At 43.4% G+C, this 27,956-nt stretch overlaps 1 protein-coding gene across 1 annotated transcript; it reads left to right on the top strand.

The window, feature by feature from the left end:
• LOC142669128 (uncharacterized) lies at positions 1–27,956 on the top strand. Its single transcript, XM_075847104.1, has 2 exons — positions 1–112; positions 26,705–27,956. Exons 1-2 carry the CDS (start codon positions 28–30, stop codon positions 27,748–27,750), a joined length of 1,131 nt encoding a protein of 376 aa, XP_075703219.1. The 5' UTR covers positions 1–27; the 3' UTR covers positions 27,751–27,956.

Here is a 27,956-nt window from a genome sequence, read left to right as displayed (position 1 = left end):
TGTCAGGATGTCGCTGTCTATTTCTCCATGGAGGAGTGGGAGTATCTAGAAGAACACAAGGATCTGTACGAGGAGGTCATGATGGAGAACTACCGGCCACGCACATCACAAGGTAAGAAGAGACAGATATATTTGGCATTACTGTGGGCACAGGCTGGACTGGCGGTCTTGTTGAGGCCTTAATAGCGTCACATCACATATACACGTGTGTAAAATGACATGTAACCTCCAGGTCTGCCCCATATGGAAGGCCTTGCCAGAGACGGAGCCTAATAGGTTGCTGTTAGTGTAAAGCTAACCATGTTAATGCATTTCACTACATAGGTACTGCAATGTGTTAGAATAGCTTTTAAAAAAAAAACAGGTCTTCAAGTCCCCTAGTGGGACTAAAAACAAAAGTTAATAAAAAGTGATCAAAAAGTCACATGTACCCAAAAATGGTACAAATAAAGTCTAGAGCTCGTCCTGCAAAAAATAAGCCCTCTCAGCTCCGTCGACGGAAAAGTAAAAAAGTTTTGGGTCTTAGAATTTGACGACCCAGAAACATGATTTTATTGAAAAAAAAATGTATTATGTAAAAGTAGTAAAACATATAAAAAATATATCAATTTGGTCTAGCCATAATCGTACTGACCCGCAGAATAAAGTTATCATATAATTTATACAGAACGGTGAACGCTGCATTAAGAAAAAGGAATTGCTATTTTACCTATTCACCTATGACAGCACCCCTGGAGAGACGTCCCATCCGCTGGACAGGAAACCGGAGGATATAAAATGGACACACCTCTCCACACACCCAGTCAGGTTTCCTGTCCTCCGGATGGAAGATTCTCTTGAGGAAAAGACACTTCTCCCGGGATTGCAGACCCCCTAGCAAGGCTTACCTTATTCCACTAGGTGTTCTCTGGAAAGGTAGAAGTCTCCCTCTTGGGAGCAACCTTAGTCTGGGATAGGTACTCCCTCCTCTCCCGGTTCATCGTCCCCCTTCTGCTGCAAAGCAGGATGGTGGTTTAAGGTCCACAGGGCGGGCCTTCCTCTGGCGGGGAGCGGATCCCCGGGGCTCGTTCGGCTTGGAAGGGGCCGGACCAGACCCAGCGTTGGCGGCTTTCCGGCGCTCTGACTGGCATGTCCGTTCGCCGCGTCACTTCCGGGCACGTCCAACACTCCAGGGGGCGGTGTTCCGGTGGTCCACGTGGGGAGGAGGTGCTCCAGCGTCCGGAGCGAGGGCCTCCCAGCCGATCCTTGGCCTATTTTAGGCCAGAAACAACAGGAGCTCGTTCTCCAGTCTTCTTCTGCCATTATGGAGTCGCCAGGAGAAGCACCAGGACGCACTGAACGCTCGGATGCTAAGTCTTCCAGTCCGGTACTTGAGGACGCCATGAGTGGGGTAAGAGAAAAACCTCTCCCTTACTTTTTTTAAATCAGATAATTTTTTATTGAAGTTTCAAAATTATATAGTACAAAGCATATTAAACAAACCCTATCCAAAACCATAATACATAACCCCAATACCGTGTAAAGGCTGGCGGTCATACAGAGTCCCTGAATAAATTTTATAATACAGATTCCATTACCCCTACCCATGGTCCCCATATGGATTCGAATTTTTTGAGCGTTTTGCGCTTTACATAGACAACCTTTTCCAATACAATCATTTTATTCACTTTTGCAATGAATTCGCTCCTAGTCCGCGGGGCGCCTTGTATCCAATGTAGTGCAATTAGTTTTCTAGCTATATATAGCAACCTTACAATAGCCAACCGCTCCAAAGTAGAGGGTGAGGTGTCCATAATACATCCCAAAACGCACTCCATAGGAGTCCCTTGCAACACAGGTCCATAGGCCTCCTGAATCACCTTCAGTACATCCATCCAGTACGTGGTTAACTGTGGGCAGGACCACAACATATGCATATGGTCAGCCCACTCTTCCGCGCATCTGCGGCATTTCGAATCACTCCTTACCCCAATATGAAAAAGAAATTTAGGAGTCCTGTATACTCTATGGATAATATATAATTGAGAAAGGCGCCCATCCTCACTAAGAGATATATTCGGAACTGCTTTCATAATATCTATCCATTGTTCTTCAGAGATGGGACCCATATCTCTTTCCCATTTTTTAGAAGCCATCAGAGGGTTTTTATCAAAAAATTTACTGATCAACAACTGATAAATATGTGAAATAACCCCCGATGTAACACTCCCGGTATGTAAAACAGACAACACCCCATCTGCGTGTATTGCCAAATCCACCGCCTTCTTCTGGGCATCAAAGGCATGTCTTATCTGTAAGTATTGATAGAAGGAATTTCGAGGTAATTCAAACTCCTCTTGGATCTGTTGATAAGTTTTAAATACATCCTCCTGGAGCAACTGTGAGACATAAATGATGCCTCTTGCTTTCCAACCCTCAAATCCTTCAAGAGAGAAGAATTCCGGAAGTGCCTTATTCCCCCATAAAGGTGTAAAAATTGTGCAAACCCCATATCTCTAATAGCTCGGACCTTATCCCATACTTTACGCATTAGTGTATATGTGGGCGTATTCCTGCCCGCCAACATAGAGTGACCTGCCTCCAAAACTGAGAATAAAACAGATGGTCCAAACTGTGCCTGTAGAATCGATCCATTGGATCCCTTTGATATAATTTCCCCCCACCCCTTAAAGTGCTGACATTGGGAGGCAAGAAAATATATCCAAGGGTTGGGTAGGGCCAAACCACCATCATGCTTTGCGCGCTGTAGAATTTTCTAATCTAATTCTTGAGCGACCCTTCCGCCATATTAGGTCCCTAAAAAGTGCATTAATATAATAAAAATTGCGTAATGAGATCCATACAGGGGAGTTATGTAAAATATACAATAATTGTGGCATTAGGATCATCTTAATAAGATTGACCCTACCCACAACTGTCAGATGTCATTTACACCAGGCCATTATTTTCATTTTAAATTTGACCAGAAGGGGTTGCAAATTGAGAGCAACATATTCAGAAGGGGAGGTCGAGATCTTGATCCCTAAATATTTAAGATGTTTAACGCGTCCTACAGGTACCCCATGCACCAATGGTATAGAGCACATTGAATCCACAGGGAGCAGATGGGATTTATCCCAATTTATTTTAAACCCAGACAATGCCCCAAATTTCTCAATTAGGGATATTGTTTTTGCCAGAGAGCTACCCACATCCCCCAAGTATAGAAGCATATCATCTGCATAAAGCGCTACCTTTTCTTGCACCGAGCCATACAAGAAGCCCTTAATATCGTCTGACACACGTATGCGTGCTGCCAAATGCTTTGGCAGCGTCCAGTGAAAAAATGGCTCTTTCGCCTACATTGTCTGCCCTCAGCTGAAGATTTAAAAATAAACGTCTCAAATTCATGGCTGTCGACCTAGCAGGCATAAAACCGGTCTGATCCGGGTGTATAATGGTAGAAATAACACCATTCAACCGCAGAGCTAATGCCTTTGCCAGAATCTTAACGTCAGATGTTAATAATGAAATTGGTCGGTACGAATCAGCTAATTGAGGATCTTTCCCGGGTTTCAGCAAGACCACAATAATGGCTTCTTGCATAGAAGCCGGCAAAGAACCACAATCCAATGAATAATGAAATACTTCTAATAATTTGGGCAAGAACACCTCAGAGTATTTTTTATAAATTTCAACTGGTAGCCCGTCCGTCCCAGGTGCCTTATCATTAGCCATCTGTTTGACCGCTTCTTCCAGTTCCTCCAACGTGAGTGGAGAATCCAGAAGTGCCTTGGCGCTTCCTGACCGCTTAGGGAGCTCTGCTTTATTTAAGAATGTATAAATATCAGATGTAGATGGGTGCACCTTGGAGGTATATAGGTCTGAATAAAAGTCTCTCAAAACTTTTACAACTTCCAAGTTCTCTGTAACTAAATGGCCCTCCGCCGTTTTTAAAGCAGTGATATGTGTTACCCCCTGTTGTGCCTTTGCTACCACTGCTAGCATATGACCAGCCTTTTCTCCTTCTTCAAAGGTATTCTGTGCAAAAAACTGCAGTTTTCTGCTCGCTACAGCAAACAGATGTAAATTAAGTGCCTCTTGTGCTCTTCGCAAACTCATTTGCTGCACCACAGTAGGATTTAAAATAAATGCCGCTTCTGCCTTACTCATTTCTTCATGTAATCTCGCATCCTCCACCCTAGTAGCTGTTTTGTGCCTGCTAATTGCCTGCATAAACAGGCCTCTCAAATACGCCTTCATTGCATCCCATACATAGGGAACAGAAGAAGAGCCACAATTAATTTGAAAATAGTCCTCTAGCCTTTGGGCAATGAAAACTTGCCCATCAACCAAAGTCAGCCAGAAAGGATTCAGCTTCCAGATTCTCGGGCGTTGGGGACTCTGGTTATTAATATCAACCGTGACCCTAATGGGAGAATGATCTGATAACGTTCTAGGTAGATACTCCACCTGATTAACTAAGGGCATCATACCCTCATTCCCCAAGGCCAGATCTATACGGGATAAAGAAGAATACGTGGATGAACAGCAGGAAAACTCCCGTTCACGAGGATGTTGTAATCTTTATATATCCAACAATCCTATTTCTTGTACCAAATGGAGTCCCAACCTTCCCTTCACTCCTGTCCCCCTCTCTCTCTACATTTGTCCCAGTTGGAATCAAGAATATTATTGAAATCCCCCGAGTAGGAGCAAAGGTATCCCTGGTTTATCCGCCACAAAAGACATGGCCTTTAATAAGACTCTATTACATAAAGGAGGAGGTATGTATATAGATATCATTATAAACATTTTTGAATATATGGTACAAAGTACACAAATATATCGACCTTCTGCGTCCACCTCCATATCCAGACAATTAAATGGAATCTGTTTATGTACTAAAAAACTTACTCCCCTAGAATATACTGAGTATGTAGAGTGACCACTAAATCCCACCCACCTCCTCTTTAGCTGTTTTAATCTTTCAGTTATCATATGTGTCTCTTGCAGACAGACAATCGCCGGCTGGTGCTCACTAATAAGTTGAAAAATGGCCTGACGTTTTGTGGCATCAGCCATTCTCCTAATATTCCAACTAATAAATCTGACTGAATTCGCCATATTTAGAAAAAAACACAATATTTAGCCGTACATGTGTCATCTGTAAACAGCGGTGTACAATCCAACTAGGTGCCGACTTTATTCCCAAAATCCCCCCAAAAGAAAACCCCACATATAAACATAGTAAACCTCTCTCACCGAGAGAGTGGGCGTTGAGATTCCTACTGATGAAATATACAAAACCACAATAGAATGGTACAGATCGTATGACCATTTTATCTAAAAACCTCTCCCTTACTTAATGCTGTTCCCCTTTCTCTTGTTCATATGTTTAGGCCAGAGATTGTCCTAGGAAAAAGCAGGATATGGCCCATAACAAAGAATGTGCGATATGTAAAAAGAAACTCGCATCTTCCTATAACAAAAGACTCTGTCAGAAATGTCTACATAATATTATATCAGAAGAGTCCACAAATTTAGCCACAAGCTTAAGGATATTGTAAGGGCTGAAGTGAGGAGCTCACTAAGGTCCCTTAGAAAGTGAAGAGATCCTCCGGTCGCCTCTTCTAGCAGGATGGATTCTGATTCCTCAGCCGAAGGGTACCCCCAGCTAGGCGAAGAAGGGGAGTACAGCTCCTACGACTCCTCAGGTAAGGAGGAGGGAGAGAGAAATCTGTTCCCAACGGAGGACGTTGACCTACTCCTAAAAACAGTCAGGGCGACTATGAATATAGACGACCCCAAAGAACCACGGTCCATCCATTACGCTATGTTTCAAGGGCTAGGACCTAAAAAGAATAGAACCTTCCCCATCCATAGGAACATATCTAACCTTATTAAAAAAGAATGGAAAGCTCCTGATAAAAAGACAAGCATTCCCAGGTTTCTCAAAAGGAAGTATCCCTTTGAGGAGGACGCATGTAGGGACTGGGATAGCATCCCCAGGCTCGACGCTCCAGTAGCCAATATCTCAAGGAAACACTCCCTTCCCTTTGAAGATCTAGGCTCCTTGTCTGACCCTATGGATAGAAAGGCCGAATTCTACCTTAAGAGAACCTGGGAAGCCTCTACGGGGGGTTTCAAACCAGCCATTGCAGCCACCTGTGTGGCCAGATCCCTGAAAGTGTGGCTCGCACAACTGGAGGTACATCTGAAAGACAAGACCCCTCGGGATCAAATCTTAGCCTCCCTCCCAACACTTTCTAAAGCAGCAGACTTCTTGGCAGACGCCTCAGTAGACGCGATACGCCTTTCCGCCAGATCAGCGGCCCTGGCGAATTCAGCTAGACTAGCTATCTGGCTAAAGACATGGAAGGGGGACACCGGATCCAAAGGGAAGCTGTGTGCTATCCCCTGTTCAGGAGACTACCTTTTCGGGCCCCCACTTGATGACCTGCTGGAAAAGGCATCATACAGTAAAAAGGGGTTCCCGGCACAAACAAGGCCATCAAGGGAGTCCTTTCGTCCCAGAGGGCCAAGTAACAAAAGAGGGGGGTACGCTAACCCTAGGGCGCAGGACTTTAAACCCTCGAGATTTCCTAGAAAAAACAAGTTCTTTCTTTTCAGGCCCCAGAAGGACCCTAAAAATAGGGACCAACAATGACGCCAAGGGGGCAGTGGGGGGGGGGGGGGTCGCCTTTCCCTGTTTCTCAAAGATTGGCGGAAGATTTCAGCAAATCCTTGTATTCTGGGAATCATAAAAACAGGGTACATACTAGAGTTCACAACCATCCCCCCAGACAGATTCCTTCCCATGAGGGACCTAAGGAACCCAGTCCAACAAAAGATCCTAGAAATAGAAGTTCTGTCACTTATAAAAAAAGAGGTCCTAATCCAGGTTCCAGACACAGAGATAGGTCGGGGCTTTTATTCCCCCCTCTTCCTAGTGAACAAACCAGGAGGAAAACACAGGGTCATTATAAACCTAAAAAAAGTGAACTGCTATCTAACCTACAAAAAATTCCGCATGGAGAGTATCACGTCAACTATAAACCTCCTCTCCAGAGACTGCGTGATGGCCTCAATAGACCTAGAGGATGCCTATTCTCAAGTAACCATATGTCATAGTCATCAAAAGTATCTAAGGGTAGCAGTAACGCTCAACGGGTCCGTATGCCACCTACAATACAGAGCCCTCCCCTTCGGCATCTCTCAAGCCCCAAGGGTATTTTCCAAGCTGATAGCGGAAATGACCTCATACATCAGGATGAACGACATTCTCCTGATTCCATATCTAGACGACTTCCTGGTGGTAGCAGAAATAGCTCCAACTCTGACCCTACACATACAGATAGTCCGGGACATACTGACAAAATTAGGATGTTACATAAATTTAAAAAAATCTAATTTAAATACATCGAAAAGATGTATATTCTTAGGAACCCTGCTGGATTCATCCAAACAGATGACCTTCCTCCCAGAAGAAAAAATCGGGCCCCTGATGGACAGGATATCAGAGATCTACCTGAACCATACAACATCTTTCAGGGAAACTATGTCAGTCTTAGGACTCATGACATCATGCATCCCAGCCGTACTATGGGCTCACTTCAAGTCAAGACCACTGCAGTGGGACATCCTAGACCAATGGGACAGGAGCAGTTTCTCCTTGGACCAACCCTTTCACATCTCTTCCACAGCAAGACTGTCCCTCAGATGGTGGCTAAGCAGGGAAAATCTCACAAGGGGTATTCCATGGAGGTTAACCCCTGCTCTCAATATGACCAGAGATGCGAGTCCCTGGGGGTGGGGAGCCCATTACGACTCCTCTTTTCTTCAGGGTCAGTGGGACCAGCAGACCGCTCTCAGATCCTCCAACTTCAGGGAACTAGCAGCAGTTCTTCAGGCCCTGAGGGGATCCATACAGGCAATCTCAGGCAGCACCTAAAGATCTATTCGGACAACACAACTACAGTATCCTATATAAACCGGCAAGAGGGTACGAGATCGGCCTCGCTGATGGGCCTAGCCACACAGATATTTTCTCTGGCAGAACACCACCTGCTGACTCTTTCAGCCGTTCATCTCAGAGGGAAGGACAACCTGGTGGCAGATTTCCTAAGCCGGGAAAGGCTTCACCAATCAGAATGGTGCCTGAACACCACAGTATTTCAGGAGATCATCCTCAGATGGGGAATCCCATCAATAGACCTGTTCGCATCCAAAAGAAACAGAAAAACTCAGAGGTTCTTCTCCCTAAATCCCTCAGACCACCCAACAGCAATAGACGCACTCTCCCAGTGCTGGAGTATAGAGAGAGGCTACGCCTCCCCCCCCCTGAACCTCCCAAGAGTCTTAAAAAAGGTCAGAGAAGACAGGGCCAGCGTGATACTGATAGCCCCCTTCTGGCCAAAGAGACCATGGTTCACGTGGCTAAGAAAAATGTCGTCACACCAACCATGGGTTCTTCCAAACAGGCCAGATCTTCTATATCAGGGCCCAGTATTACACCCCGACATTCAGAAGCTCCACTTGACAGCATGGAAACTGAAAGGATAATCCTTAGGCAGAGAGGATTTTCAGAATCCATCATCTCCACCCTACTAGCCAGTAGGAAACCGATTACCTCAAAAATATATCTGAGGTCATGGAATGCATTCTTAAACTTCGCAGGCAGGGATATTAATCCTTTAACCAAACAAGATATTCCCCTAATATTGGATTTTCTCCAGGCGGGACTAAATAAAACCCTTAGGCCTACTACATTAAAGGTTCAGATTTCTGCTTTAAGTTCCTTTTTCAATTTTAAATTAGCAGAACACCCCTGGATCAAAAGATTTCTAGCGGCCGCCTGCAGACTTAAACCCCAGATAAGGTCCCCATTTCCTCCCTGGGACTTAAACCACGTTCTCCAGGCTTTGATAAAACCACCCTTTGAACCCATAGACTCTATTTCCTTGAAGATGCTAACACTCAAAATGACCTTTTTATTAGCCATTACACGAGCCCGTAGAGTGAGCGAGATCCAGGCCCTCTCTGCCTTTCCTCCACATACCCTACTGCTAGATGATAGTCATCTTAAAAACCCTACCAGAAGTCCTTCTTAAAGTGGTTTCACCCTTTCACCTAAACCAAGACATTGTCCTTCCCTCCTTTTGTGACTCACCACAGAATCAGAGGGAACAGTTTAACTGCCTAGACATAAGAAGATGTCTAGTCCAGTACCTAAAGGTTACCCAAAATCTGAGATCATCACAAAACTTGTTTATCCAGTTTCAGGGTCACAACAAGGGTTCAGCAGCCAGCAAAGCTACCATAGCAAGGTGGATCAAGCCGGTCATACGGCTAGCCTACATAAATCAAAAACTCAAACCCCCAGAATTCTTCGGGGCACACTCCACTAGGGCCGTATCCACTTCATGGGCAGAAAGAGCAGATGCATCCCTAGACCAAATATGGAAGGCTGCCACATGGAGTTCTCCTCACACCTTCTTTAAACACTACAGATTACAACTGCATACAGCCTCTGACTTGGCCTTCGGTAGGAAGGTACTACAAGCTGTGGTCCCACCCTAAAAATATTGATTTCTATTTTACATCTCCAGGGGTGCTGTCATAGGTGAATAGGTAAAAGATCAATTACTTACCGGTAATCTGTTTTTCAAGAACCTATGACAGCACCCCGCTGTTACCTTCCCATGTCTGTAGTAGATGACCCTCATAAACTGGATCGCTACCTTTAATTTGAGCATCCCTGTAAATATTGTACATATTAAGGTGTGAGGGATGTTCACAAAAAAAAAACAAAAAAAACACACATATAAACTAAACTACTTCTCATCCTGAGTTCTTCCTAAAGACTGGGTGTGTGGAGAGGTGTGTCCATTTTATATCCTCAGGTTTCCTGTCCAGCGGATGGGACGTCTCTCCAGGGGTGCTGTCATAGGTTCTTGAAAAACAGATTACCGGTAAGTAATCGATCTTTTTTGATTAACATCCATGACCGCGGACCGTCAGGTTTACTCACCCTCTGACGGCCGCAGCCATGGTCCTGTGAGTGCTGGCCCGCATCTCCTCAGGAGACTCCAGCGCTCACTTCTGCTTTGCTCTGCTGTGTCCCTTAGGGTGCGCGCGCAGGCTCGTGCCCGGTCTTAAAGGGCTAGCGCGCGCACCTGAATCAGTTGTTAATTAGCCCATGATCCTGGACTATAAGAAGGGCCCTGCTCCTTTCTGCCTGGCCTGAGCTTTGTTGTCATTACCTACGTTCGTCTATGCAAATGGTCCCTTAAGTGTCTTCCAGTTCCCAGTGTTCCCATTCCTGCTTCCTGTAACCTGTATCCCGTGTTATCCTGGTCCAAGTGCCATGCAGTATTGGAGTCGTGCTGCGCTGAGTCTACGCCTGCTCCGCTACACCAAGCCTGGTGCCTGGCTGCTGTCAAAGTCCTGTCTAAGCCTGTCCAGCTATTGTCTAAAGCTACCACAGCTACACCTATTGAACTATTGACTTTGTCCTGTTGGCCAACTGCCATACCGTCAAGGTGGTACTGCCCAGTGGGTCCACGTACCCTACGGGACCAACACAGACGTCAAGCAGTTCTCAGAAACAATGGTTATGCCACGAAATATTAGTTCAGTAAAGTGAAATCTAAACATCCTCTGTATTCCCAGGACTCTCCAGAGGAAAATCAAAATGTCCCGGAGAATCCTCTGGTAGATGAAGCTGAGCCCTATACTAGGTCTATATAGGGGGGTGTGGATCTCTTTGGTCCTGTGGTCATAGATGTGGTCATAGATTTTGGTGGCTTCTTATGTTGATCTGTTAGATTCTGCACACTATGCTGTATTGTATTGTACTGAATTGCTACATATGTGAAATTGGGGAAGGTCTGACTAATATTAAAGCGGAGAATGAAGCGGAAGAAGAGCGGGTGAGGGACGATCAACGGTGTAAGGGTAAGTTCACACGTACACGTCAGATACGCCTGAAATTACGGAGCTGTTTTCAGGCGAAAACAGCAGCTGAATTTCAGACGTAATGGCATGTGCAGGCGTTTTTCGCAGCGTCCATTACGGACGTAATTGGAGCTGTTTTTCTATGAAGTCAATGAAAAACTGCTCCAATTACGTCTCAAGAAGTGACATGCACTTCTTTGATGCGGACGTCTTTTTTACGCGCAGTCTTTTGACAGGGGCGCGTAAAAATAAAGCCCGTCTGCACAGTACATCGTAAAACCCATTTAAATGAATGGGCAGATGTTTGCCGACGCTTTGGAGCCGTATTTTCGTGCGTAATTCGAAACGTAAAACGCCCGAATTACGTCCGTAAATAGGGCGTGTGAACTTACCCTTAGACTGAAGTGGAGGAGGAAATTCCAGAAGGTGTTACCACAGGTAAGTAATAATATAAAAAGTTTTATCTGAAGGTGGGATGTTGGATAGAATAGTGGCAGGGTTTGGCACTACCAGAAATCCAGCATCCACTCTCTGATTAATTGGTCTCATCTTCCACCATTCTCCATTTCCCCATTGTGCCCTACTTTACAGGAAGTATAGGGGTGTTACAGGGTCTGCTAGTTTGGTAAATAACACCTCTCTTCTCCAGATTTATAACTGGACCGCCGGCATTACTTACCCTCCAATGGCCGCAGCCACGGACCCGCGAGCTCGTTCCGGTGTCTCCCTCCTCTGAGACGCCGGCACACTATACTGCCTCGGCTGCTGCCAGGAAAATCAACTCCATCCAATCCCAACGCACCCTGGACTTTAAAAAGGACTCTGCCCTCTTCCGCCTTGCCTGAGCATTGTTGTGTCTTCCCATGTTCGTTTAGCAAATGGTCCCTTCGTTGTATTCTGTATTCCCGTATCCAGTAATTGTGTTTTGTTCGAGTGCAAAAGTCTAGTGTCGGAGTCGTATTTACCATCTGTACCTTGTCTGTGCCGGCTCATGGGCCTGGACGACTACACTTTTTCTGTGCCAAGTGTCACCTGTGCCAAGTCTGCCAAATCTCCTGTCCAGGAACACTTGGCTTAAAAGACTATCACTGACTTTTTGTTTGACCAGCTGCTACTTCGCCACGGTGGAGCGGCCTAGTGAGTATACATACCCCACGATCTCGCTGGTCAGCCCAAGTCTGCGGTCCAATTGTTGCAAGTAGACATGTGTGAACTCTGAGCACGACAGGATCAGCTTTTACTCGCTGTTAACACCATAGGTGCCCGTTTGGATTCTCCACCCGTACCTGCTCCTCCTACTTCACCTTCTGTCAATCCACCTGCCTGTTCTGGGTCTGGAATTTTGCTACCTCTACCTCCTTGCTACGACGGGGATGCTAAGACCTGTAGAGGCTGCATTAATCAGTGTAAAATCCACTTCAAATTACAGGCTCTTCTCTTCCTCTCTGATGAGGCAAAGATTGCTTTTATGAGTTCTCTTCTCTCTGACAAGGCCCTGGCATGGGCGGAACCCATTTTGGAACGAGAGAGCCCGGAATCCTCTAATTTACCATTATTTCTAGAGACCTTCCACACTGTGTTTTGAGGAACCGGGTCGAACATTGTCTGCAGCGGCCTCAGACAAGGGGAATCTAATGTAGGGGAGTCTTCTATTCTCTTCGGTACGTTGGCAGCGGAGCTAGCCTGGAGTAATGAGACACTAGTGGCAACCTTCTGCCAGGGTCTAGCCGCACGTATAAAGGTTGAACTAGCAGCCCGTGAGCTTCCCTCCACTTTGGATGCCCTGATACTTCTTGCAACCCGGATCGACATGAGGATCCAAGAGTGCAGTTTGGAAGTTCGCCGGGAGAAGAGATCTTATCTATTGGCACCAAAGTTTCAAATACCTCTTCGGCATATTTCTTTTGTACCCCCAGAGGAGCCCTTGCAGGTAGACAGACTTAGGCTGACCGACCAAGAATGGAAACACAGATGAACAACTGGGTTGTGTCTATACTGTGGTCACAAGGGCCATTTAGTGCGTCAATTCCCTCAGAAGCCGGGAAACTCCAGCGCATAGGGTTGATTGAAGAGACAACTGTAAGTGAATCTAACTGTACAACTAAATTCTCTCCCAGACTTTCTATTCCTGTGTCTATTGTCACAGGTGAAGGATCACACTCTGTGCCTGCCTACTTGGATTCTGGAGCGGCTGAAAATTTTATCCAGCAGGACTTGGTAGACCGTATCCACTTGGCCACTGTTCCTCTGTAGAAGCCTCTGGCAGTCGCTTCCGTGGATGTACAACCTCTGCTGGATCCTATCCTGTCTATCACCAAACCTCTGAGACTACAGACTGGAGTCCTCCATTATGATTCAATAACTTTCTATGTCCTAACCAAAGCTATTAACCCCCCCCCCCCCCCTCCTTTGCTGGGAATGCCATGGCTTCACCAGCATGCTCTAGTCCCCTATTGGAATTCCAGAGAGGTCCTTCAGTGGGGACCCCCGATGCCTTCACCGCTGTTTGCCTCAGGTTTGACCTGTCATCATTCCTCTGTCTCAATATCTCTCTGGACTACCTCCACAATATGCTGGTTACACAGAAGTTTTTAGCAAAAACGAGGCAGAGATCCTTCCTCCTCATCGTCCTTATGACTGTCCTATCTAGCTGCTTCCTGAAGCCTCTCCCCCTCCTTCGCGGACGGGTTTATCCTCTCCTTGCCGGAAATCCAGGCTATGTCGGAGTATGTCAGGGAGAACCTAGAGAGAGGGTTCATCGGGAAGTCTACTTCGCCAGCAAGGGCTGGACTCTTCTTTGTGGAGAAAAGGATGGATCACTTCGACCATGCATTGACTACTGTGGGTTAAACCAAATTACAATCAAAAGCAAGTACCCCTTGCCGCTTATCTCTGAGCTCTTTAACAGGATTCGTGGAGCTAAGTTGTTCACTAAGCTGGATCTACGTGGGACCTATAACCTGATCTGTATCCCAAGCTTGACGAATGGAAAACCGCATTTAACACCCGAGACTCTCACTACGAGTATCTCGTAATGCCCTTTGGCCTTTGTAATGATCCAAATGTGTTCCAAGAATTTGTAAATACCAGCAGAAAAAATGGGACATAGATAACATCAAAACCACAAAAAAAGGCCATACTTACGAAGTGGGTGGGTGAAAACCCGTTCCCAGCAGGACGCAGACAGGTCAAAAAATGCTGCAGAAGGAGAGTGCATTAAAGGACGAGTGTCACGAAAAAAAAAAAAATTTATATCAATTTGCTTTTAGTGTTTTATTAAAAAATGTTTTATTTATTTGTGTGTTTGTGTTTTTCTTTTTTTTTCTTTTTTAACTTTTTTCTAGTCTGTGGGGGCTGCCATTTTTTTTTCCATCTCCGTATGTAATACATACAGACATGGAATACGACACATACAGCCCCATAGTGAATGCGAACGGGGCCCGTTCCATCCACTATGCTGTACGTCGTCTGTGTGAGAACGGCGCATGCGCCGCTCCCACACAGTCCAAATTGAAGGTCTTCGGCCGAGCGACGTCCGGCGCCATTTTCTTGTGGACCGGAAGCCGTGGCCGGACAGTAAGATTACTACTTCCGGTCGCGGCTTCCGGACTGTGTTCTGAAGCAAGCACGAGGAGCGGAGGGAGCAGACGGACCGGAGGGGGCGGCGGCAGGAGCAGGTAAGTTAGGTCTGTGTATGTACGTGTTTTAGTGTGTTATAATTACTGTATGTAAACCTACTACACTGTGTGTTAGCTCAAAAAATGGCGACACACAGTGTAAGAGGTTTGACCATTCAATCCCCTCCTTTCTCCTGGCACTAGCCAGGAGAAAGGAGGGGGGATTCTGTGAGCTCACTAGAGCGAGTGTGTATTCTCAAATTTTGCAGCATAAAGCAATGTGGTTTCTTTACCACATGCCAATGCTGCAATTTTGGGAATTGCTCCATCTAGTGACCAGCACTGGGAAATGTTATAAATTAGAATCTAATTTATAATATTTCCTGACTAGTGAAAAAATTTAAAAAATTAGAACAATGTTTAATCATTTATACACTAACTGTTCTCCAAGTCCACTGGACAGCAGAGATCTTCAAACTACAAATTTTACATAAGCTTTTACAAAGACGTCCCTTTTATGCACAAGCTTTAACAAACTGGAAGCCGGTACCACAATACTCATTACTCCGCCTAAGAGCGGAACAAACAGTCTGCCCATTGTCTGGTTACTTTGCGCACAAAACTTTCACAACACACTGCACGCAGGACACTACCTCAGCCTGGTTCCCATATCCCCAATTTGGTCTAAAACTAAAAAGAGAATTTCTGGGCCTTTTGAACAGGGAAGAGTACCCAGACAGTAGTGACGCAAACCTGAAATGGGGCCCCTTCCTATTTTGATTCAAATTTGGTCCGAAACCAATAGGGTATTTTCTCTGCTTTAGAACTAGGATCCTAGCCAGCAGTGACGCAAACCTGAACTGTAGCTTCTTCTTATTCCTACTTGATAAACATTACTTTTCCTGAGAGTGGTATTAGAATTTTTCCATACTAACCACTCCCCTAATGAACTGTGGTGACCAATGGAAAAAACTGTGCGCACAGACTTTAGCAAAGCAAGGGGTCTGTAAGTATGCGCAGGCCTGCACTGATGAGATTTTCCCAATGGTCACGCTGCTAGCAAGAAGAGTTTTTGGGATCTCGTCGGGGTCACCAAGAAATGTAGAATACCACAAGAGACATGGTCTTCAAGAAATACCAGGAGCATTGCCACATCTAGTAGTTTAGATTAAATGCTCTCAGAGAGGGAGGGCCCCTCTACTTTATATACATTTACACTTCGAGATGTACATCAAATCCTTACCCCGATTCGGTGTCTAACATCAATACTTTTATGCCATTGGACACATAGTTGCATGCACAGCTCTAGATTCTCTAGTGGTCTTCTCATGATCCACAAACCCCTTTGCCCTTTCCGAATTCGAACTAATCAATCTTATTGGAGTAGTCTACCCCCTATCTTGGAATGTGGCTGATTGCATATGTAACCTGAGAATGTACTACATCACATAACAGGCGGCTAAAATCTAATTTTCCTCTTCACTTCCGTACACTAAATAGCTCTTTTGGAACATATCTTCTTTAAGTGGACATTAACTTTTGAAACAACTTATGCTAATTTAATAGTATACCTGATATACAGGGTGAGCCATTTATATGGATACACCTAAATAAAATGGGAATGGTTGGTGATATTAACTTCCTGTTTGTGGCACATTAGTATATGGGAGGGGGGAAACTTTTCAAGCTGGGTGTTGACCATGGTGGCCATTTTTAAGTCGGCCATTTTTGTATCCAACTTTAGTTTTTTCAATGGGAAGAGGGTCATGTGACACATCAAACTTATCGAGAATTTCACAAGAAAAACAATGGTGTGCTTGGTTTTAACGTTACTTTATTCTTTCATGCGTTATTTACAAGTTTTTGACCACTTATAAAATGTGTTCAAAGTGCTGCCCATTGTGTTGGATTGTCAATGCAACCCTCTTCTCCCACTCTTCACACACTGATAGCAACACCGCAGAAGAAATGCTAGCACAGGCTTCCAGTATCTGTAGTTTCAGTTGCTGCACATCTCGTATCTTCACAGCATAGACAATTGCCTTCAGATGACCTCAAAGATAAAAGTCTAAGGGGGTCAGATCGGGAGACCTAGGGGGCCATTCAACTGGCCCATGACGACCAATCCACTTTCCAGGAAACAGTTCATCTAGGAATGCTCGGACCTGACACCCATAATGTCACCCATAACTTGTAAATAACTCATGAAAGAATAAAGTAACGTTAAAACCAAGCACACCATTGTTTTTCTTGTGAAATTCTCGATAAGTTTGATGTGTCACATGACCCTCCCCATTGAAAAAACTAAAGTTGGATACAAAATGGCCAACTTCAAAATGGCCGCTATGGTCAACACCCAGCTTGAAAAGTTTCCCCCCTCCCATATACTAATGTGCCACAAACAGGAAGTTAATATCACCAACCATTCCCATTTTATTTAGGTGTATCCATATAAATGGCCCACCCTGTATATCAACTTTTGTAATTTACTTACAGTTAAAATCTAGCTGTTTTATCCATGCAAATTATGTTAGTGACACTAGGTGAGAGACACACAGACATTTTTGCTTGTAGAAGTCATAGTCGAGGCTAGGGGGAGCAGGAGCACAAAGACACAGACGCTGTTGCCTATAGAAGTCCTTGAAGATTAGAGGGGGAGTAGAGAGAGGAGACATATCTATTACCAGCAACCTATATGTCACCCCAGTGCAGGATTTTCCACCACTTCTTACTGCTGTATGTTATGCTCCATGCTGCTACAGCCTCTAAATATGTGCTACACAGAGATAGTAGACCAGGCTGGTTCTCTGCTCTGTGTGTGCAGTGTATAGAAGAGATATTAGCAGTTAGGCTCCACCCAATAGCTCATGGAAAACCTGAGAATTGGAGAGAGAGCCTGCAGAGGGAAAACTGCTAATAGAATGCCATATACAAATCATATAATGGCCAGAAATAGTTTTATTCTTCCTGTACACACATATGACAGATTATTCAGAGAAGTCGTCTAAAAATTTGGTACGCTTTAAAGAGGCTCTGTCACCAGATTATCAAATCCCTATCTCCTATTGCATGTTTTGTTTTTTTGTTTTTTTAAAAACGATCATTTTTGGCCAAGTTATGAGCAATTTTATAATTATGCAAATGAGCCTTTCTAATGGACAACTGGGCGTGGATCATGCTGGGCTGGAACAATGAGAAGTGTAGGACACTGATTAGTCACTGATTGGTCAGCCTCATACACTCCTCTGTACAACACACAGTTGGTAAAAAGTAAAAACATGCCCAGTTGTCCATTAAGAAACTCATTAGCATAAATCTAAACTAGCTAAAAAATGATCGTTTTTCAAAATAAAAACCACTGCTGTTATCTACATTACAGCGCCGATCAGATTATGTAGGAGATAGGGCACTTATAATCTGGTGACAGAGCCTCTTTAAGGGTTTTTAAGAAGTTTTAAAAGTGAGTTTAAAGGGGTTGTCCCAAGTTGATAAATGGAGCTATAAAGCTCCCCCATGTAAAAATAAGAAGAATTCTAATTACCTGTCCGTCGTCCAGCGATGTCGTTTTCATGATATCGTTGATTGAAGTTGCGGTCAGTCCCTCTTTGTATCCTGCTCGTTGCCTAGGTTCCCGGCCACCGCTATTTACCTTTAGCGGTGGCCGCGCATGCGTAATGACATCCTCTGCGCCCTGAGCAGAGGATATCATTTGCTCGTGAACGCGCATCTCGGCGCTTCTCGGCGCATGCGCAGAAGATGCAGTGGAAGGCACCCGTCGCAAGGAGAAGTCTGCGCTCCGCTAAAGGTAAGTGTGTATATGTTTGTGTGTGTGTGTCTGTGTATATATGGGTGTGTTTGTGTATATGTGTGTGTGTTTATATGTGTGAGTGTATATATGGGTGTATTTGTGTGTATGTGTATATGTTTGTGTATATTTTTGTGTGTGTGTGTGTTTGTGTGTATATGGGTGTGTTTGTGTATATGTTTGTGTGTGTGTGTGTGTGTGTGTGTTTTTGTATGTGTGGGTTTGTGTATATATGGGTGTGTTTGTGTACATATGTTTGTGTGTATATGTGTGTTTGTGTATATATGGGTGTGTTTGTGCATATGTGTATAGGTTTGTGTGTATGTGTTTTTGTATACGTCTGTGTTTGTGTATATATGGGTGTGTTTGTGTACATATGTTTGTGTGTATATGTGTGTTTGTGTATATATGGGTGTGTTTGTGCATATGTGTATAGGTTTGTGTGTATGTGTTTTTGTATACGTCTGTGTTTGTGTATATATGGGTGTGTTTGTGTATATATGGGCGTGTTTGTGTGTGTGTGTGTGTGTTTGTGTATATTTGGGTGTGTTTGTGTACGTACGTGTGTGTGTGTGTGTATATGTATATATGGCTGTGTTTGTGCATATGTGTATATGTTTGTGTGTATATGTTTGTGTATTTATGTATATTTGTGTGTTTGTGTACATGTGTTTGTGTATAGGTTTGTGTGTATATGTGTGTTTTCTTTGGAGCTTATGTGTGTGTGTTTGTGTATATATGGGTGTGTTTGTGCATGTGTATATGTTTGTGTGTTTTTGTATATGTGTGTTTGTGTATATGTGTGTGTTTGTGTATATATGGGTGTTTGTGTATATTTGTGTGTGTGTTTGTATATATGTGTGTGTTTGTGTATATGTTTGTGTGTATATGTTTGTGTATATATGGGTGTTTGTGTACATGTGTTTGTGTATGTTTGTGTGTATGTGTTTATGTAATATATGGGTGTGTGTTTATATGTGTTTGTGTATATGTTTGTGTGTGGTTGTTTGTGTGTGTGTGAAGGAGAGTATAAGTATCGGTATTGTTCACATTGATAACTTTTTTTTTAATGTTGTTGCAGATTTTGATGTACCAATTGGACTACGTCTTCGATTCGTTGGACTACTGCGTAGATCTACGTTTTTTGAAAATTTTAATAAAATGGTTAACGAGGGTTTGTTGGGGATTTCTTATTTCAATAAAAAAAATTGTCTTTGTGGTTTTTTTTCAAACTTTATTAGTGCCTAGATAATGGTAGTTGGCTGATTGACAGCGTCCATTATTAAGGCGGTACTTCGTGTTAGCCGGTGCAGAGGCTAGCACTAACCACCCATTATTACCCCGGTACCCACCACCACCAGGGGTGCCGGGAAGAGCTTGGTACGATCCAGTACCCGACCATCTGTTGTGATGGTCGGGTACTGGGGCGGCCGTAGGCTGGTATTATGAGGCTGGGAAGGGCCAAAAACAGTGGACCTTCCCACCCTTGTAATGCTAGGCTGCTGCTGCTGTGTTGTATAGGGCTGGCTATAAAAAAATGTGGGTGACCCCCACGTCGTTTTTTTTTTCCAAATTTAACAATAGACGTTGGGTCCCCCACATTTTTAATAACCAGCCATATACAAGGCCGCAGCAGCCTGGCATTACACGGGTGGGAGGGGCCACTGGTTTAGTACATTCCCAGGCTAATAACACTGTGTTTGTGGTTGGTTATGATAAATTGGGTGGAACCCCATGTCTTTTTAATAAAAATAATAAATAAATAATTTAAAAAAATGACGTGGGGTCCCCCCCATTTTTATAACCAGCCAGATACAACACAGCAGCAGCAGCCTAGCATTACAAGGGTGGAAAGGTCCACTGTTTTTGGCCCTTCCGAGCCTCATAGTACCAGCCTGCGACCACCCCAGGGCCCGACCATCACAACAGATGGTCGGGTATTGGATCGTACCCAGCTCTTTCCGGCACCCCTGGTGGTGGTGGGTACCGGGGTAATAATGGTGTTTAGTGTTAGCCTCTGTACCGGCTAACACTAAGCCTCCCCTTAGTAATGGACCTTGTCACTCAGACAGCGGCCATTACTAAAGTGATAGTAATAAAACTTGAAAATAAAACACAAAGACATAGATAAAATATTTTATTGAAATAAAGCACCCCCAACACAACCCTCATTAACCATTTTATTGATGAAAAAAAAAGCATAATCTAAGTAGTCCTCGAAACCGAAGTAGTCCAAACACCAAACCTGTAAAAAATCAAAAATATAAGAAAAAAAATGAAATAAAACTTGTCGTAGGCTTAGTTTCACTTTCATGTGTGATACTGACTGTTATACCGTGTATAGAAGCCTGCGGCAAAGTTGGATTAGATACAGGGCGCCAGAAGACAGTATCATACATGGCCATACAGACATTTATACAAACATACATACATACATACATGCAAACATACATGCACATATACACATACAAACATGACAACATACATACATGCAAACATACATGCATACATACATGCAAACATACATACATGAAAACATACATACATGCAAACATACATACATGCAAACATACATACATGCAAGCATGCATACATGAAAACATACATACATGAAAACATACATATGCAAACATACATGCACATATACACATACAAACATGACAACATACATACATACAAGAAAACATACATACAAGCAAACATACATACATGCAAACATACATACATGCAAACATACATACATGCAAACATACATACATGCAAACATAAATGCAAACATACATGCATACATACATGCAAACATACATACATGAAAACATACATATGCAAACATACATGCACATATACACATACAAACATGACAACATACATACAAGCAAACATACATACATACAAGCAAACATACATACATACATACATACATACAAGCAAACATACATACATACAAGCAAACATACATACAAGCAAACATACATGCAAACATACATGCACATATACACACATGCACATATACACATACAAACATGACAACATACAAACATACATGCAAGCAAACATACATAGATGAAAACATACATACATGAAAACATAAATACATGCAAACATACATGCACATATACACATACAAACATGACAACATACATACATACAAGCATACATGCAAACATACATACATGCAAACATACATACATGCAAACATTCATGCAAACATACATACATATACACATACAAACATGACAACATACATACAAGAAAACATACATACATACATGCAAACATACATACATGCAAACATACATACATGCAAACATACATGCACATATACACATACAAACATGACAACATACATACATACAAGAAAACATACATACATGCAAACATACATACATGAAAACATACATACATGCAAACATACATGCACATATACACATACAAACATGACAACATACATACAAGCAAACATACATACATACATACAAGTAAACATACAAACAAGCAAACATACATACATACAAACATGACAACATACATACAAGAAAACATACATATACATACATACATGCAAATATACACATACATGACAACATACATATTAAAATAAACTCACCTAAGACGTTCCCACGAAGAGCTGAAAGGTCCCGTCACTTTTCTTCTTACTGCTCCCATTCACAATAACATAGCGGTGGGCGCAGATGACGTAATCACGTGTGCCTGATATGATTACGTCATCAGCGCCACAACGCATTGTTACTATGAATGCGAGCGGCGCCAAGAAGAAGGAAGATGGCAAGTGACGGGACCGTTCAGAGCGCCGTTAGAACGTCTTAGGTGAGTTTATTTTTTTTATATATTTTTAGTTGTTCGCCGGGTGCTGATGCAGCACCGATGCGGCGGGTACAAACATTACATGTAGTGACAGGGGGGGGGAGAAGTTGTTTGCCGAAACGGGGTGAATGTAGTGTAGTGTAGTGTAGTTGACATTCACGGTAAGTTCGTCTCAATCGGGCTTGCCATGCCCGCTTGAGACGAACATTCTCCCGATGTTGCTAGAACTACAGTATCTAGCAACATCGGGAGCGCGCACACTGCAGAGCAGAGCGGCTTGATTGACATCGAGCCGCTCACGCCCCTTTTTAGAAAAGATAACCAGCACTTGCTGAGTTATCAAGTGTAAAAAAAAGGCACTTGGGAAATGAATTTTTTAACAGCAAATGTTTTAAAATTCATTTCCTGCTTAGAATGTTTAAAAAAAAAAATTTTAGTCAACTTGGGACAACCCCTTTAAAGATGTATTTTTTTTTATATTGGATTAAAAAAAAAACAGATCCATGATTATTAGGAAGCACCTATTTTAACCAGTTACTAACTGCCCATAGACTATAAACGTCCTGGTGGCCCACAACTATTTCTGTAGGGACGTTTTCAAATTTCCAGCAGAGTTTTCCCCTATACGCCTCTCCCACTCCTCTCAGAGTTAAATATATCACTTATTTTTTTACACAAGATCAAAGCCCTTTATGTCCTGAGAAAAACAGGACCAAATAAATATAGGTTGGCAAAGGAATAGAACAACAACTTGCTATTAACTTGGCACATGGCCAAAACTTGAATGAGGCCACCTCATTAGGTCCACCTTATTAGTACTTGATAGGACCCTCTTTCCCCTTAGAACAGCCTGAATTCTTAGTGGAATGTTATATCAATGTGCTGGAATTCTGATTAATAACCTCACTCTGTCTATTCCACTACTTCCTAAAGATGTTCTATAAAAAAGATCCGGTGACTATGCAGCCATTCGAATATACAGATCCCATTGTCATGTCTGTGAATTCAACCTGAGATGTGTACTTGGTCTTATGACACATTAGCTTGTTAAATTAGAAAAAACGATGTGGGGTCCACCCATTTTTCATAACCAGCCAGCTACAATATAGCAGCAGCAGGCTAGCATTACCAGGATGGGAAGACCCACTGTTTTGGGGCTTTCCCAGCCTAATAACACCAGCCTGCATCCGCCTCAGTACCCGACCATCACTAAAGATCGGATACTGGATCATACCCAGCTCTTCCCGGCACCCGTGATGGTGGTGGGTGCGGTGTAATAATGGGGGTTAGTGCTAGCCTTTTCACTGGCTAACATTAAACCCCGCCTTAGTTATGGATGCTGCCAATCAGCCAGCAGCCATTACTAAGGTGGTAGTAATAGTTTAAAAAAAAATACAAGGACATAGAAGAAATATTTTATTGAAATAAAAAAAAACACAATCGTCGTTAATAATATTATTTAAAAAAAAAAAAAACGCTGTCATTAAAGTAGTCCTCGAATCCAAAGTAGTCCAACCACCAAACCTGTAACAAAACACACACACCCAAAAATAAATAGTAATGCATAAATAAAGCAATTATTATCTTACCTTTCCTAGGTCCAGCGCTGGAGATGCAATGAGCAGGGATCTCAATCACACGGCCCGCGGGCCGCATGCGGCCCTTGGGGGTGTCACCTGCGGCCCGCGGGACACAGAGGCGCTAGTATCGGCTCTGCTCCGAGACTCTGGAATTCCATGACATCACTGTCCACATATGAACAGCGATGTCTGGGGCTTCCCCAGAGCGGAGTCCCGGGCAGAGCGCTAGTACAGGCTCTGCTCCGGGACTCTGTGGAATTCCCTGACATCGCTGTTGACATATGGACAATGTGTCAGGGTCTTCCTCAGAGCGGAGTCCCGTGCAGAGCGCTAGTATCGGCTCTGCTCCGGGACGCTGCGAAATTCCCTGACATCGCTACCCATATATGGACAGTGTGTCAGGGTCCTCCCCAGAGCGGAGTCCCGGGCAGAGCGCTAGTATCGGCTCCTCTTCGGGACTCTGTGGAATTCTCTGACATCGCTGCCCATATATAGACAGTGTGTCAGGGTCTTCCTCAGAGCGGACACCCGGGCAGAGCGCTATTATCGGCTCTTCTCCGGGACTCTGGGGAAGCCTCTGACATCGCTGTCAATACATCGACAATGATGTCAGGGGCTTCCCCAGAGCAGGAGTCCCAGTGATGTCAGGATGCACAGCTGGAGTCCCAGTCTACAGCGGGCACTGCTGTGGCAGCTTCTACAGCGGGCACTGCTGTGTCGGCATCTACACGGGGCAATGCTGTGGTGGCATCTACACAGGGCACTGCTATGGCGGCATCTACACGGGGCTCTGCGGCAACATCCACCGAGGGCACTGTAGCACTATCTAAAAAGGGGCTGCCCAATCTTGACATGTGTGCGCTAATTGAGCCGCCGGACTGCATTTAGTGACACTTAAACTGGAAAGATGGATTGTTGAAATAAGCACGTGGAGAAATCTCTCAAATTTTAAACCTAGCGGTATTATTATAGTAGTATTATTATAGTAATGTAGTGTTATAGTAGTTCAAATAACTAATTGATTAACAATAATTTTGTATTGTATAAAATTTGAAATTCATGAGGCCCGATCACTTCACATTTTTTCTATATGCGGCCCACTTACCTGGCCGAGTTTGAGACCCCTGATCTAGAGAATGGGATTAATAGCACTATTTCTATTTCAAAGGCGCATTCGACACCTCTTCGCGCTCTGCATAAGCGGTAATTGAAGATGCGCCTACGGTCATCCAAGCCCCTTCTTGCAAATGGACGCATTAACTGCCTTGTCAGGGCAAAACCCTCATCTGCAACGATGACATATGGGATTGGTGAGCCGCTGGCGCCAGGGAGGATGGTAGATTCAGGCACTGCAAGTTGATTACTCATAAGCCGTTGTCACATTCTGGATTAGTGAAATATGCGTGCATCAGCAGAGCTTCCATACGACCCAATGTCTACTATAGTAAAACAAAAATGACTGTCCGCCAAGGCCAACAAGACGATAGAAAAATACTGCTTGTAGTTATAGTATCTGGAGCCAGAGTGGGGGTTTCTTCACACGAATGTGCTTCCCGTCTAGTGCACCAATACAATGCGATAATTGGGGGGCAAGAAAAATGTCTTCTGAAATACTAAGCCAGTGTTGTCGCGTGGGCTAAGGCAGCACTGTGTCCTTTAATCTCTGCCACAGCACGACACAGGTGGATGTCACAATTGCAGGAAATGGTGGTCACTCCCAGTAGAAATTCAAAATATAAAGAATGGTAACTATTGCCTCTGGCCAGAAATTTACATGACGGCAAAAACACAAACAACAAAGAACACATGTTATGTGGGACATGAAACCAACAAAGCATCCTGTAAGCACAAATTGTAAAACACACATACCTCAATGTCCCAAGGAGTAGCTCCTCTGGGGAAATACAGCGCCGCATGTTTGTGTCCTGGTAGGTAATTCCTGTATGAATCTGCACAAGCAGCATATCAAACGTGGCCACAGACATGCGGCAAAAGGATCGAAATTTCTCTAGGTGATGCCGGAGGTCGTCATAGGTGGTATGAAAGTGCCCTTTGGAGGTGCGTTGGGCCACGAGGATGAACACAAATCCTCCCTCTTCTACGCGGTTGGTCCTGTAGCATGGGACGCTGGTCGCTAAATCTCAGAGAAATCAACCACGCTAGCAACACACGGGCTAGTGATGTAGACGGCATAAATGTGGATTAGTAGACAAAAAGCCAGTCAAGTGTGTGAACAAACACAATTTTTCAGCAAGATGAAAAAATGGTCATACAATGTGCACACCGCAAGCAGGTGTGTGGCAAAGGTGCCTTTTTTGTAGGCTGGCCTCTCCATAACGCCTCCCTCCGCATTTTTAACGCGCGGGAAAGCCCCAAGCCGTACGCGTGTAAATAACGCTGAAACACAGCATATACGCGTGACACACGCACCTCCAACGCATGCAAAACGCAGCGTTTTTGCGCGTGCAAAACGCACACGCTCGTGTAAATCCAGCCTTACTGTGAGAACGGTGAATTTATGGAATAGTCACCCCAGGAGCTGGTCACAGCAGGGACAGTAGATGGCTTTAAAAAAGGCTTAGACAATTTCCTAGAACAAAAAAAACATGTGTTGGTATTGCCAGAGAAGGTTCTGCCCCCCCCCCCCCACCAAAATAAATTTTTAAGCTTTGTCATAAAAGTGGAGGACTGGGTACAGACCAGTATCCTGGATTTTGGCATCAATATATTTTAAAGTGTTATACAAATCATAAGGCCGAAATAACACTAGATTTTGACCTGAAGCCAGGAGTGGACTCTTCCAGCTTAATCCACTTATAACTTTTGGCTCAAAACACTGCATGTGTGTTTCCAGCCTAATATAAATGTTATAAAATTGTCAACTGTTGTCAACTGTTCTTTTTTGAAACAAAATCAAAATTTATTTTTAATCCGAACAGAAAATCCCAGTAAGAACTGGGGTAAAGTAGAAGATGAAGATATCATGCAGCAGTCTTCAGAAGAAAACTTCATCACCCTTAATGTACAGCCTGGGCTTCGCAGTACAGATCTATCATGCAATACTCACAATCATGAGGAACTTTCTCCTGACCAATCACAGATTGTTACCACAGGTACAGCTGAGAAAGTGGGTAAAAGGTTTCAATGTGGTGAACAGTTCACAAAAATATTAGGTGTTTTTACAAACCAAAGAGTTCACACAGGGGAGAAGTCGTATTCATGTACAGAATGTGGAAAATGTTTTTCAAAAAACTCACATCTTGTTAGACATGAGAGAATTCACACAGGAGAGAAGCCATATTCATGTTCAGAATGTGGGAAATGTTTTAACCTTAAATCAGGTCTTGTTATACATGAGAGAAGTCACACAGGAGAGAAGCCATATTCGTGTTCAGAATGTGGAAAATGTTTTTCGAAAAACTCACATCTTGTTAGACATGAGAGAATTCACACAGGAGAGAAACCATATTCATGTTCAGAATGTGGGAAATGTTTTAAAGCAAAATCATGTCTTGTTAGACATGAGAGAAGTCACACAGGAGAGAAACCGTATTCATGTTCAGAATGTGGGAAATGTTTTACAGATAAATCAAATCTTGGTATACATGAGAGAATTCACACAGGAGTGAAACCGTATTCATGTTCAGAATGTGGAAAATGTTTTACAGATAAATCAACTCTTGTTAAACATGTGAGAAGTCACAAAGGAGAGAAGCCATATTCATGTTCAGAATGTGGGAAATGTTTTACAGAAAAATCAAGTCTTGTTAGACATAAGAGAATTCACACAAGAGAGAAACTGTATTCATGTTCAGAATGTGGGAAATGTTTTACAGCTAAATCAAGTTTTGTTAAACATGCGAAAAGTCACACAGGAGAGAAGCCATATTCATGTTCAGAATGTGGGAAATGTTTTGCAACGAAATCAACTCTTGTTAGACATGAGATAATTCACACAGGAGAGAAGCCATATTCATGTTCATAATGTTGGAAATTTTCTACTACTAATGGCAAACTTAGGGCTTATCAGAAAATCCACACAGGAGAGAAGCTATTTTGATGTTCTATATGTGGAAGATGTTTTACAAAGAAATCAAATTTTGGAACTCTTCAGAGAATTCACATAGAGAAGAAAGCATATTCTCTCTCTCTCTCTCTCTCTATATATATATATATATATATATATATATA

The sequence above is a fragment of the Rhinoderma darwinii genome, chromosome 1, assembly GCF_050947455.1.
Source record: "Rhinoderma darwinii isolate aRhiDar2 chromosome 1, aRhiDar2.hap1, whole genome shotgun sequence".
Classification (NCBI taxonomy): domain Eukaryota; kingdom Metazoa; phylum Chordata; class Amphibia; order Anura; family Rhinodermatidae; genus Rhinoderma; species Rhinoderma darwinii.
This window is presented reverse-complemented; position numbering and strand designations above follow the sequence as displayed.